Source organism: Cyprinus carpio, chromosome A7 (assembly GCF_018340385.1).
Source record: "Cyprinus carpio isolate SPL01 chromosome A7, ASM1834038v1, whole genome shotgun sequence".
Lineage (NCBI taxonomy): Eukaryota > Metazoa > Chordata > Actinopteri > Cypriniformes > Cyprinidae > Cyprinus > Cyprinus carpio.
The window spans coordinates 33,947,835-33,963,273 of NC_056578.1; the positions used below are offsets into that span (position 1 = coordinate 33,947,835).

Sequence of the window (15,439 nt, forward strand, 5' to 3'; positions counted from 1 at the left end):
ACTTAAGTATTCTTCAAATTATAAATGTAATAGTATTTTCGTTTCATATCTATGTGCACTTACTAGACTGTCTCATTCAAGCGTTTAATGCTAAGCAGGACTACAGCCTTGAAGCCTCACAAGGAATGGACTAGGAAGGATGCATCCTCATAGTATTTTCATGATGAGAGCACGATGTACATTAGGTGGCGGTATGTGCTTACGACACCAATCTGCTATTGGCCCCAAAGAAGAAGAGGAAGAAAAGCTTTGCTCACAAATGCAGAACTTTTAGATCGTGCGATTAACCAGCCTCTCCAAACTCTCTAACGCTGTTATCATGAAGCAGAAGAAAACAGTTCGCAAACAGGCCAGAAAAGGTAAAGTTAATTAGGATTTCGCTTCATACAAGTAAAGTTTTCTTTATGCGTGGCCCAATACATAGATTCAGATGCTTTTCATTATGCAGTGTTATTTAAATGTCACTATTCGGGCGTTAAATTTATAGATACGCGCATAGGTAATCAAAGAATTTCAGCGTGTTATCTACGGAGTAATGAGAGAATGTTTTTCATCCAGAATGGGGTGGATGTTTAATGATAGAGGTTGCAGAGATGAAAGCAGTACACACTCTTTCTGATACTGTGTATAACTTCTCAGAATCGCAGTTCTCTTACCAAAACATATGACAGCAGTATTATAGTAGAGCGATGGCATTAAATTGGTACGAATAATATGTACCATACTGTAATGTGGTAATCATTCACTACCATGGCATTTGCGTCGTACTCCAAGGTACTTCTATTGATGCTACTACTTAATTCATATCCATTATACCATAGTGTTGTTTTAATACTTTTTGACAATTTTTGTTAGTTACAAAGACATTATTAATAATGGGCCTAAAATTTCTTTGAAGTTCTGCAGTGATTTTCACAGATTTAAACGTATACATAAAGGAAGATCTTGGCAGACCTCTGACAAAATAAGTCAGAGGTGGAAGTCAGCTCGAAGTGGACAGGGCATGTAGGTTGAAAGCTCCTAATGGGTTGTAAATATCTTAGCCTATTATCACTTAGAAGGAAAAAAGGAACTGTAAATTCAGTGTTAGTACTTTTTCATTAACTACATTTACATGCAACCAAACAGTAAGTGACCACATTGTTGATTAATTTGGACTGAAAAACCTTATTTTGATTAGCCTTAATTTGAATAAAATTTTGATGAGATTGGAAGGGATGGTATAGGCCTGAAATGGTTTGATAAACAGGAAAAAAGTAAGCATGTAAACACTAGAAAATGAATATTTCTCTCAGCTGGATTCAGAAATACCTTGCATATGCGGCTGCTCCAGGATTTATTTATTTATTTAGTTATGTATTTGTTTGTTTGGGAGGCTTAACGTTTTAAATATTTATTTACCCGATGGGCAAAATCAAGTCCCACTCTACATTTTTTCCTTATTCAAGAGTTAATTTCAAATAAATATACAGGGATTGGACAAAATAACGTGAAGACCTGGTTAACAGGAAATATTTCATTATTAAGGTGTTTTAGCATCATTTGCATTTAATACAGCTTCCAACTTTTATACAAAAGCCAGTTGCTTCAGAGATGTTAAAAGAAGGAAACAGCATCTCACTCTTTTTTTTAAGTCAGGTGACCTAGCCAGGGCAGATGTTCTTGGTGCTCCAAATGTCCAGGTTTATGATCATGACACCATCTTTTTTCACATTTTGGCATTAGTGTTTACGATTTTTAGCAGTTGCAGCTCTTTCATGGATGTTGGCTTTGTGAATTTCTCTGAGGTCAGTTGTTGTGGAAATGGGTCTTCAAGGTGAAAATTGAGGTAGAGATTTTGGACTATTGCCTCTATCACGGTTACACACATTGCTGTGCTACGTGGTCATGAAAACCTATCAGTTGCAAGTGTTTTTCAGTATTGTGGATTAAAAACAAGTGATTTAATGCCATTGAAACGCAGTCAGCAGTGGAAGATAACTAGTATTTAGATAAGTATTTAAGTATTATTTTTTGCCGCTTTACCCGTCTAAAGCTAGTGTTATAGTTTCTGTGTGTGCAAAGGTCCGTGTACGCGGAGGCTCTTTGCAGACATTCGCGTACCTCCCATTTTTTGTAAATGTATGGACAAGTAAGCATGGTCACTAGGCTAAAAAAGCACCAACTTCGCATGTGCTGGAAAAACAACATGGGTGTTGAATTTGAAGAGAGGCGGTGTGAAGTCGTCTGTCTCCTGTCGCTACCCACACCTCTACAATCTGTCGATAAAACAATATAAAGACAGCCAGATGTGCAATAACTCTTGGAGGTTAATTGCCTATGTATGTTTACTGTTCAAGCCAATCTACAGCACATGTATGGAACACGTCCGCCAAGCGGACCCCAGCATACACTTCAAGTAGTATAAAATGCAAGTAGTCTGCGTCTGTGCTGTCCACAGCTTTCCGTGTATGTGTCCGAACTGGAGTATAATTGAGGCCTTATTCTTCAACGCAGAAGTAAGCCTATGGGCAAAACTTCCAGTTCATTAGCCGCTATAGGGAAATAATGAGAAGAACAACAACGTGCAGTTATGGCCATAACCAGGGTTTAAAAAATTTTGAGTTCTGGGGTGGAGTTAATAATTGTGCTATAATAACACCTACAAATACAACTCATACACTAAAAACTTAAAAGAAACAGACACGTAGATGCTTTTGAAATATGTTTTCTCTGTTTTGGCTGGGGGATAGACATTGTTAAATAAGACCATATTTATTGCATCAAAATTTGTTAATACTTTATTATAGACCCCTTAAAAGTTTGTAAACATTGCAACGTCTCCGGGTGGGCGGGGCTTAGCTGGAGGCAAAAAGAGGCGCGGACGCAATGTTGACTAGGGCTGGGCGATATATCTAACGATATGATCATGCGTATCTAGTCAGTAAAGCCGGTTCCCTGATTAGCGCTAAATCGCCATCACCTGCTTTCAAATGGAGCGGCATTTAATAGACAGAGCCGTAGTTCACTGACAAGGTATGCAATATCGCGTTCATTATCGAAGGCGATTCATCTGCCCTAATGTTGACAAGCGTAAACTAGCACGTTTTAGGAGGGATTTATTAAACATGGATGCAGAAGAAGGTTTGGAACTGTCCGAATATGTACAGTCACTGACTCTGCGGGACCGTGACAAAAAAATAATAATAAAAAAAGTGGGAGTTAGCATACATTTATCAATTAATTCAGTTGATCACTGACCAAACTGGTTATCTGACCAAAATATAATGACGAGTGGATAACATTACAGTAGCCTAATTTATTTATTTATTTATTTTTAGCTAAGCCTGGTGTAGTTCTTGTATCTTGTTCTCATTGGAAACATTTTAACCAGGTTTTGGATATTTCCTAGACAACATATTAATTACTTTCGGGTGGTTTGGGGAATTTTGTGAAGGCTTATTGTCTAATGTAACCTATCGCTGGGCTAACTATGATTAGTAATGTGGATTATTTTAAGAGACCATTCAAAGGATGGCACACACATCTATCGCTGTATGTTTGTTTAACATTTAAGCTAGCTAGTGCGCTGAAGGTTGACGACTTTTCACCTATAAAACATAAACTTGCTGATTTGTACTAGATAAAACCAACACAGCAGTACATATGCATAGATTATTTTACCTAATATTAAGTGTGCACTGCAAACACGAGCATTATTTATGATCGTCTCTGTCTAGTCTGTACGCCGTATTGCATTCAACCACAATTGTCTTCTTGATTTCTGTGAAGGAATGTCGGCAGGGATCCGGTGAAACTTTAGTTTTGAACCAAAAGTGCTGTTCCTTCTATTCTGGCAGCCAAAAACACAACAAGACGACATTTTAAAGTCAAAACCTCAAACTTTTAGCGCGCCTGCTATGAGTTTTTCCTTATGTTTTGCCTCCAGCTAGAGCGGTGACGTCACAGTGACGTAGGCGATTAAGGGGTCTATTGGTTAGGGGTGGATAATTGTATCATTTGTTTATTATGTAACACTATCCCACATGGTGTGTTAGTGCATAAAAAATGTTAAGTTAAATCAGATTTATTTGATACACAACATTGTTTCAATTCAGCTTTACAGAAAACCACAACAAGGCTTATCTCTTTATATCTTCATGCCATAGTCACATTTATATATGCTCTCAGAGAGGTGTCCAATAATATAGTTTACAATTTGCGATTATTATATATTGGTTTGTTTATTAATTTGTAGTACTTCACAATTAAAAATCATAACATAATACTTGTACACATTATGTAATACATAGGCCTAATGCATAGTGTTGTTAGTCCTCTTGTGTGCAAGCCAAAGTCTACTGTGGCAAGGTACAAAAACTCCATGTGATGTCTGGATAATGGAGGGAAAAAAAATGCCTTGGGAGAAACCAGATAACAACGATTTGTCTGTAAATGACAGTTTTATATGGATAATGTTTTTAAACTTGATCAACAATTAGGCTAAGTGAACCTTGTCACATATTGAAATTATTTAAAAAATTCATGTCATGATCCCTTTAAAAGTCAAGTCAAATGAATCTCAAAGTTATGTAGTTGTTTGGTTTTGTTAGTTTTGTGTTTTCACTTTTAGAATTTAAAAAATGGGAATGGGGATGAGAATTAAGGCTTAAACATACAATAAAACGTAAAAAAAAAAAAAAAAAATTATATATGTGTGTATATATATATATATATATATATATATATATATATATATATATATATATATATATATATATATATATATATATATACACACACACACACACACACACACACACGCAAACAAAACCAAATTAAACCCTGCGGCTCATGACGATGACGATAAATTGATGTGTAAAGACAAAAACGATCAGTCTGTGCAAGAAACTGAACAGTATTTATATGGTTTAATTTTTTTTTTTTTTTTTACCTCTGATTCACACAATGTGCGAATTGTTAGAACTCTCCTGAGTTCTTTCTCAATAGGAGGCATGAAGCGTCATCTTCTTCTTCTTGCTTTATGGCTAATCACAGACTTATAAGTGCATTAGCGCCACCTATCTCTCAAGTGGACCATTGACACTCTAACTACAATCTCAATTAGGAGTGTCATTGGAAGAAGAAGAAGAAGCCTCATGTGCCTGCTGCTAAGAATGTGCTCAGGAAGACGCGTTCAGGAGAGTTCTAACAGTTCGGACATTGCCTGACTCAGAGGTAAAAAAACCCCCGATATAAATACAGTTCAGTTTCTTGCACAGACCGATCGTTTTGTGTCTTTACACATCAATGTATCGTCACGAGCCACAGGGTTTAATTTGGTTTTGTTTAGGGGTGCACGATAAATATCGACCGATAATTAATGCGCATCTCGTCAGTAAAGCCGGTAATCTAATCAGCGGTAAATTCCATCAGGTGCGTAATTTCACATAGAGCAGCTGTTACTACACAGTAGGGTTGTGCCGATAGACAATAGTATTGTATATCAACGATAGTCAGAGATATTGACAATGTCTCTGTCGATAGTCAAGATGATATTAGGCTCATTCTCCTATTAACGTATTAAATTATAATAATAATAATTATTATTATTATTTTTATTAGGTGGCCTATTATAATTCAGCTATCAAACTCCCCAGCTATTTCACTTCAGCACCGCATTTCACACACACACACGCGTGCAAATTAGGATTAGAGCCTGTAGCCTGTGAAGAAGTCTCCATCCACAAACAGACGTACATCGTCTGCAGATATAAGGTATTTCATTGCACTTTAAGAAGTAATCTGAACGGCCTATATATGTGCAATATTTTAAACGAGCCCTCACTAGCTGAGTTTAATGCCACAGTTATGTTAGAAAGCTTCTCATTCTTGTTTCTGTGTGCGTCGGGCTCGTCATGCGGCGCGCGGTCCGGAGCGCTGTATGACTGATGCATCCATTCAATTGAACTTTACTCCAAATATATGAACTTAACTGTTTTGAATACTTTATATTTAATGTGTTCGTTTATGTCCAATATTAGTGATAAACTGTTGAACTTTAAATGAAATCTTCTATGATTTTGACTGTTGACTGATTTTGCAGAACATTTAGACTGAAAACTTCCGTGCTCCGATGCGGCAAATTTGTCACAGGACGCGCGATATGACAGTTGCGTCCGACTATGTGAACTAGCTGTTTTAAATACAATATTTTTATATTTAACGTTAGTTTATCAGTATATTTGAAAGTATATTTTTTCGATTATTGGTGATTTCAATAGGCTCTCTTTCGTGCACCTGCGCGGTTAAAAACACCAAATAGTTATGCTATGACAAGAACAAAGAGTCTCTCTCTTGCTCCACCCATGCATGATAATATCATGTATTGTCGATCTCACGGGCTGACGATATGACGATTTGAAAAATGACCATATCGCCTAACTCTACTACACAGAGCCTTTGTTAACTGACAAGGTGTGCAAATCCACGTTCATTATCAGGGCACCTGATTTACCGCTGATTAGAAACCCGGCTTTACTGATGAGATGCGCATTAATTATCAGCCGATATTTTTTGTGCACCCCTAGTTTTGTTTATTTATTTATTATTATTATTTTTTTAGCTTTATTGTATGTTTTAGCCGTGATTCCCATCCACTTCCATTATAAGAATGATAGACTGCAGTGGTTTGTGTTAAAAATCTCCGTTTGTGTTCTGCTGAAGAAACAAAGTCACCTACATCTTGGATGCCCTGGGGGTGAGCAGATAAACATCAAATTTTCATTTTTGGGTGAACTATTCCTTTAATAAAACATTAGCTGATGCATCATCATCATTCTGTGCATTCTCCACTCTTAATACAAAACAATATAAAAGTAAATACACATTATTTTTAAGGGTCTTTTCCCATCCTACCCTACAGTATGTTATTTTTACATGAACAGAATGTGCCATAGAAGATTTAGTCTGGTTGGATTTTGGTACTTTCATGATTTTTATTTTTTATTTTTTTTATGTTTTATTACAAAAAAAGTATTAACACCTAATCTGCACTAACACTTAAAAAAAATTATGGAAAAAAAAAATCTCAAAAGTTGCAGTCTGGTCTTTTGTCTTGAATGAAACGTAGGGAGGTGGGCTCAGTGGTCAGTTGTGACAAGCTTTTCTCAGTGGTCAGTTGTGTCAGTATGTGTGTGTTTAGCTATATAACTGTTGTCTCCATATGAGGTCCAAAAGAGGGTGTGTGTACAGCAGCTCTAAAAATACCTAGGAGGCAGTGCATATATCATGTTGCAGCTAAACCAGTGAGATGTACTTCATGTGAGCAGTAAAAGCTTTGCTTTTCTTTTGCAGTTTAGTTTGCAAAATCTAGAAACCCCAAAGGATGGGTGAAACCAGTGTAGATGAAGCAAAAATGACAGGTATAGTCTGACATGTTTAGACATGAGCTTTTTTTGCTGGGGCTTTTACTTGTGTGGTGTGAGCAAAATCTAAATCTGTCAGATATAGTGTAATGTTTCACATGTGGTTGTTGAACTCAGTGCTGGTTTGAGCATGAAGTCTAAAGTTAATCTCTTTGTGTGTTTGTGTATTGTATTTTTCATAAAATGTGAGCTTGTTATTGTTTATACTGTCATGCCATTTGTAGTTCATTCATTCATAACATGCCACTGTAGTTGTAACAACTTTCTGTAATTATTTTTACATTTGAATTTAATTTGTTTAACAAATGTATGTTTGATAATTGGTTGTATTTTGGACTGACTAATCATTGTGATACTAATTACGCTGGCCCTCTCAACCTTGTGAGGTCACACCCACATGTATGTAGCCACCTCCCCATTCGTAGATGGGACTGAAAAGTAGAGCTGTTAGAGTATGATCACATAACATGTAACATACAGACAACCTTACCTGTCAAGTGTAATACAATCTGTAATATGATCGTGTTATTTATTTTAACCCTTTGTTATTCACCTCTGTGAGTGAACCATTCCCTGTGGCTTTTTACATTCAACATTTGACCTCATTTCAGAACATTACAGGTACTTTTGTTGAATAAGAAGGGCACAGTGCCAGAAGATCTAGTACTACCAATTTTTAAAACTGAAAGCTCCTATAGTGCCAGTAGGGGTAACAAATTAACACGTTGATATTAAAGGGTTAGTTCACTCAAAAATGGAAAAAACACCCTCATGTTGTTCCAAACCAATGGAACTAAATGTGGACCGATATAGTTTTTTTTTTTTTTTTTTTTTTTTTTTTAATATGGCACTCTTTTATGTTTACAGTCAGTTAATTTTTTTTTTTCATTTTACTTTCGTTTTTTAATAAATAACACAACAATAATATATTTTTTTAAATAATCAGAAAATAATAATAGATAAGTGCTTTGAACTTGAATAAAAAGATCTGTAAAATAATTTTCCAGTACAAATTAATAGTTTTATTTTGTATACCAACTTCTGTAATCCTATTTTGGCATTTTTCAAAAAATAAAATGATTAAATGCATGAATAAAAAGCAAGTAAACACTGTAACCAGCAGTGCAATCAATCTAGTGGTTTTTGTATACTGAGAACCATATTTTCTCCAATAAAGATCAGGCAATGCTAATTTTACACATGAATACGACATAGAGTTCAGCTAGAAATAGCACAGCATACCTGCAGTTTGAGATTGGAAGCTGACCGCTTGTGCTTAGCTGAACTCTCCTGTCTGCATCCAACAGACCTTAATCAGGGTAGTGCAATATTTAAATTTTGGCGTCAATGAAAATGAGTCTATGAGGGATAAAATTACTGTGTGTTCAACAGGTTGTGCTTGTGTGATCACAATGAATTGTATGGAAATGCAAATAGTGTAAAATGTACATGCATGGTAATTAACTGTATATCCTTTTTTTCTTAGTGTCTTTTTTGCCAACCAATCAGTACCTGCCAAAATGTAGATCTTTTTTCACAGCCAGAGTCACTTTCTGTTCTGTTTGTCAAGGTCACACGTCTGCTAGTAAAAACGTAAACCCACTGGAGAGCTACTTTATAATAGAAATTCAAGTTGTAATTCTAATTGAAATTGACAATGACAATGTTTCTTCTTGTTTAGCCTAATTCTGTACAATCTATTATACAATCTATTGTATGAAGTGCTAAATAAATGTGACGTGTCTTGACTGGAGTGTCAAATTTTAGAGCTTGTACAAACGTATCCACATTGATATGATCAGATGCTTTCTTAACTGCTGTTTTCTTACCACTCATTATTGTTGTACGTTTATTTTGTTATTGAGAGGATAGTGCGCAGCACATATTTATCAAACCATAGTACCACATTTTTTAAAATTATTAATGTTCTGAAGATGAATGAAGGTCTTATGGATTTGGAATGACATGAGGGTTAGTAAATGATAACAGGGTGAACTGAAACTTTACAGTTTTTTTTTTTTTTACATAATTGCTTTTTGTATTTGCTTAACTAGCATTTTTTTAAAAACCTAATCTGTTTCTAATTCTAATTCTGCATTCAGATTTTCAGTGTACATTTAGTTTGTATTCAACTTAGAATGACAAATACAGTAGTTTTGAGAATCTCATTCTGTGTATTTGTCTTCTCAGACTCTCCAAGTGGAAATACAGCCGTTAAGAGTGAAAAAAAGACAGAGGGAAACTCTTTCTTTAGCTGGCTGTTGGTGCTGGCTTTTCTGGGGGCTTGGCTGTCTGTGGGTGTTGTGTGGTTTGACCTTGTTGACTACAACAGTGTGATTGGTAAGTATTTTTAAAAACAGAAATGTGTTTAGGAATGTAGACTGCTCACTTTTTGGTAAAATTACTTTTTTTTTTTTTACACAAATTGTGACCTAAATGAACCATGCAGATCTCTGGAGTGTTTACTTGAACATTTTATAGTGATGTAAAATTGTGTGTGTATGGACACACCAGTGGTAAGACGCACCAGTTTGCAATATCAAGCAGCAAAACAAGCTGTTTTGTACAGCTAAACATTTACAAAGACATTTAAATTTACAAATTGCTGCGCCCGCTCTTACGGGAAAAATACGGTGGGTAGGGATACGGAAAACTCGGACAGAATTGCTGAATCCAAAAATGGGATTTATTGTATAATGCGGAAATGCACAGAATTTGTTAAAGTTTGGATGACATAATCAAAAGTAGGTCATTACACTTAAATCATGGACTAGTATCTGTAAATATTAGGCCGCAAAATAAATATGAATCCTGCATGTTCTGTGTGTCTCTGTGTGAATGAAAGGTGACACGCGGTTTCATTTACTACACATTAGGGATAGGTGATACCACTTATTTTGTTTTTGATAAGATACTGATACTTTTAAAGGCCAATATCATCGATATAGATACCGATATGATACTTCTAAACTGAACTTTTAAATTATGAAATTTATTAAATTATTAAATTACCAAAAGTAAAATGGGTAATGATACCCACTTAACTTTTTATATATGAAACACATTTTAACATTCAGTATGCCTTAATTGCAACTTACTAGGTTATATTTTTGTTTACATGTGTTTAAAATATGTTTACTGTAGTGGTAACCACGGAAATCTACAAGTACTATATTTGAACTATGGTCACTTAGTGAAACCACTATGGTTAATTTTCATAAGCGACTGCCAGTGAAAGCCTGTTGCATGCATAAAATGCAACCTTTTTATTCTGACAGCTATGATTTATATTAACATCACAGAATAGAACATGATCAATATGAACTTTGTGTTTAATTTAAATAAATGTAATTGCACAATCTATAGGCTACAATTTCAATTTGTTTATTGTGAAAAACATACGTTTTTTCTTCTTCTTCTTCTTTTTCTTCTTCTTCTTCTTCTTCTCTGTCCTCTGATAAGCATTGATCTGCCATTCCCAAAAGCATAAATGGTTTCTTATGATACTTCTGGGAAACACAGCCCTGTTTGAATGCACTGTCCGAAGTGAGTGAATGCTGTCTGTGATTGATAAGTTCTGTCTTGCAGCACTTGCGTGTGTTCAGATGAGCAAGAAAATAGTTATATCCTACACAATTATTCACTAACATAAGTTATTCGTCCAATTCAATACATGTTGTACATATAAATTTTTTGCTAAACAAAATCACTGGTTAAAAAAAAAAAAAAAAAACACACCTTAGTATCGATATTTTTTATTTGATAAATAAAGATACTTTCGATACTCGCATCATTATCGATATATATATATATATATATATATATATATATATATATATATATATACACACACACACACACATCAGGATCAATACGCCCATCCCTACTACACATGCTGAAGCGCGCATAATGCTTGCGGTTATTGCAGCATCTCCTGTCTCATTAAATGAGGACATAAATACATAAACAACGTTTCCAGAACTTGTCTGAGAGTAACGTTACTTTAGCATTTTACCGTTGTATTTAAAGGTACAATATGTAAGATTTTTGTTTTATTAAAATATCCAAAAAAGCATTAGAACAGTTATATATTATGATATATTTTGCTGACTTGTGTCCTTACAGTATCCCAAATGTTTCGAAGAATGTTTAAATCCAGAGAAATAAGCAATTTTAACTAGTGACACGGACTGTGTCCATGGTGTCATTGTGTCGCCAGCCAGTGACGTCATAACCCCTCGATTTCCGAGGTTTTGTTTTGTAGAAAACATATGGAAACACCAAAGACGCTCTAATATATTATGCGTTTTATTAGACCGGTGACGACCGCAGAGAGTAGCATTATAACAGAACTTTCAAACGTATCTAGTATGATAAAACAGCGCTGCTTTTTTCCCCACATACGCACGACCGGAAGGAAGAGAAGCGGTCGACTATGACATAATAAAAGCTCTGCTGCTTTTGAGCCGTGTGTCACGCTCGTTCAGCAGCCTCGTTTTGCTTCGACGGCCTTCAGCCTCAACCTGCTTCATTCTACTACGTTAATAAATCATTAGCTCACTCATGAACATGATTTCTGCCCGAGTTCCGTCAGATTGCATCAGCTGTGCAGATGAAGAACACAACTCCAATGATTCCACACTCAGTTACGGTCATCAAACCAAGCTACCTGGTCTTTGTTTATTTTGAACACGGGCACTCTAGCGGTGAAAAAATACATATTGTGCCTTTAAGTAAAACTACCATCATATCATACACACTGAAGTTTAAAGGTATCCACCTTTTTCCTGACGTAAAAATGGGCGCCGCCATTTGTAAATTCTATGGGTCTAGCTTCCGGTCTCATTTGCGTCCAGCTATTTTTAGATGTACAAAACAGTTCGTTTTACTGCTTGATATTGACAATTGATGTGTCCTATCATGTTATTTTATTCTGTTATCTTAATTAAGAACACACTGGTTTGTACTGCAAACAGTTTTACCGTTTACTGCACATTGTTATTCTCCTCGTTATTTACCTATAGCGGCTAATGAAATGGAAGTCTCACCCATAGGCTTACTTCCGGGTGGAAAAAGGTGGATAGAGAATGGGAATATTAGATTAGATTAGATTCAACTTTATTGTCACTGCACATGTAAGGTACAAGGAAACGAAATGCAGTTAGCATCTAACCAGAAGTGCAATAAGCAGTAAGTACAGAATATACAAGGTCTACAATATGTACAATAACTATACAGATAAGTATTATGGACATAATTTACAGATTTTACATTTTAAATACTATCAGCATGATATACAGATAGGTGTACTATGAACATACTATACAGATGGAATATGTGAAAGTGTATGTACACTATAGGCAGAACTATGAACATATGAACATAATTTACACTATTGCAATGGAAAGTAAAGTGCATAGAAAATATTTCAGTGTGCAAATGGGTTTATTCAGTGTATCTGGATGAACAGACAGTAGTGCAAGTAATAACAAGTTTACTGTTTTTGCTTGTTGTAAATAAATAATAATAAATAAATCGGTCAGATGTAGTGATGAAATGGGGGAGGAGTCTGTGTGTATGGTGTGGGGGGGTGTCAGAGGGCAGAGTTCAGTAAGGAGACAGCTGTAGGGAGGGAAAAAGCTGTTCCTGGATCTGCTGGTCCTTGTCCTGAGGCTCCTGAAGTGCCTCCCGGAGGGCAGGAGGTTAAACAGTCCATGGTCAGGGTGAGAGGAGTCCTTAAGAATGCTGCGAGCTCGACGCAGACAGCGTTTCCTCTGGATGTCCTCAATAGCAGGAAGTGGTGTTCCTGTGATGCGTTGGGCAGTTTTCACCACCCTCTGCAGTGCTTTGTGGTCAGCCACCGAGCAGTTCCCGAGCAGAATATGTCGTCACAGCGGCAATACATTCTGAGAATTTAGATCACAGGAGCTACAGCGGAGACTGGATAATATAGTGAATGTAGACGTTTGATATTATTTAATGTTTATATTATTCTGCTTAAGATCGCGTTGGAGTGGTTAGGCTCACTTTACATCATTTGCCATAGCCCTTTGCACGGCCGATGTGAAAAAGCGTTAGAAAGCTGAAAAAGCAGAGGTATTTCCTACAGACATTGATAAGGGCTATGCCATAACCCTTATCAATGTCTGCATTAAATACCTCTGCTTTTGATTAAGGTTATGTTGATACAGTAAGTGAATCATTGCAATGCGATATTAAGTTGAATCATATAAACAAAATATTATAAAATGTCTACATTCACTACAGAACTCGGATGAAAGTTAAACTGAACCTCGGTAAACAACTCAAATGAGATATGTCTTAATAATTGATCTTTGTAGATTTATTATATACAGTGGTTTGCATTAAATTGTAAGCCTTCACACTAAAAATAGAAGAAAATCATATATGGAAACGTTATTTTTGCGGCAGCTCGTTGATCCCCAGCCACTTGTTTGAATGGATTAAGTTTCATTCATTCATTTATTTGATCGCATGCATCCTTGTTCGGCATCTCTAATAGTAAAAATCTTCAGCTTGGTTCAAGTCCATGTATTAATTTGCATAGCATCCACAATACACAACGTTTCAAAGCAGCTTCTAGTAAGCTCTGTTACCTCTATAATGTCTTAATTCTTAACACTGGGCAGTTTTACTGGGCAATACGACGATAACAATGATAAATGATCCGAGATCTAGCTATGTTTTCTCTCCTTTAAAAAATAGCCATGGTTTTGCTACTCTAACCAAAGTGTTTTATCAGTTAGCCTATATCAGTACCACTGTGTAGTGAAGGAGACTGAATAATTAATATTTGCAGCCTCTCAGACAAACCACAGTGCGTTTTATTTTATTTTATTTTATTTTTATTATTTAAAGAGATTTACTTATTATTCTGTTTTATTCTAAGAGTATAAGATGGTTTAAAAAAAAAAAAATTAATAGTAAACGGTAGGCTTTTTCTGTGGTGATTTGCGTGTGTTTACACTGTGTGCTCCTGAGCGTGACCTAAAACATGGCGTCCATGGAGTCCAACGCGGCGTCGTACAGTAGATTCCCATTCTCTATTCATGGCAATGCATCAAAATAAACATTTGGTTTAACATCATGCCAAAAATATTATTATTTTTTCAGTAGAATGCATGTAATACTACCACTATTGCTGCTGCTGCTAAAATTATTAAAACTTTATTTTTTTTTTAAGGAATAATCACACAATATTCTTCCATATGTTTTAGTAAGTTATGTAAGTTTAGTAAGTTATTATCCCCTTTGTTTGCCAAAAAATTAAGTTTGTTAATTTTCATTCATTAAAAGCTAAATTAAATGAATGTTTTATGCCCTCATTTGATAACCAGAAAAAAAAAAACATTATTATTATTATTATTATTATTATTATTATTATTATTATTAAATGATAAATACAAATCATAGGGCTATCGTAAGAATACATTTGAATAAATAAAGTTTTTATTATGCATTCAATTAATTAGACATGCTAAAACACATAATTTAGTAACAATAAAACATAAGGTGAGAAAAAAAAATCATAGGGCCTTAAACATATAATTTTGTTAAACTTTTAATAAATTAATGTTAAATTGTATAGGTTTCATGATTTTAATTAAACATTATTTTTGACTGATAAAATGTAATGTAACCATTAAAAAAGAAACAGAAAAAATAAATAAATAAAACATATTTCATATAGGGCCCTACATCTATCCTGCTAAATGCCTTTCTTTAAAGGGCAGTGTTGCTCAAGTTGCCTCTACAAAAAATGTCTCTACAAAAATAGTGCTAGTGTATGTTTTTCAGTTTTCAATAAGAGCACCGCATTTTTAAAAATACCAGGAATGTGATGAGCCACTGAGCGTTTGTTTCACGCTAAATGTTGCATCCTCAGCATTTTTCTTTCTCGTCGCTGAGAGTCGAAGAATGTTCAATTTTGGGTGAAATGCAGAACTCATCACTGTCAATTTTAAGTCAGCTAACCAATCACAGTGGACGTGGGTCAGAACGAATACAACACC

The 15,439-nt window shown here is 35.2% G+C and overlaps 1 protein-coding gene across 5 annotated transcripts in view; it reads left to right on the plus strand.

Moving 5' to 3' along the window:
- Positions 1 to 163: 163 nt before the first annotated feature.
- Positions 164 to 15,439, plus strand: part of LOC109056419 (aspartyl/asparaginyl beta-hydroxylase-like) — a 62,310-nt gene continuing 47,034 nt past the window's right edge. The window contains exons 1-2 of one of the 5 annotated variants that reach the window (XM_042760895.1): positions 164 to 359; positions 9,597 to 9,746. In XM_042760895.1, the coding sequence (XP_042616829.1) occupies positions 320 to 359; positions 9,597 to 9,746 (190 nt within the window). In that variant the 5' untranslated portion in view covers positions 164 to 319. Of the gene's footprint in view, positions 360 to 7,060; positions 7,404 to 9,596; positions 9,747 to 15,439 lie in introns of those variants that run through there. The other 4 variants (XM_042760894.1, XM_042760898.1, XM_042760897.1 and 1 more) reach the window with 4 other exon arrangements.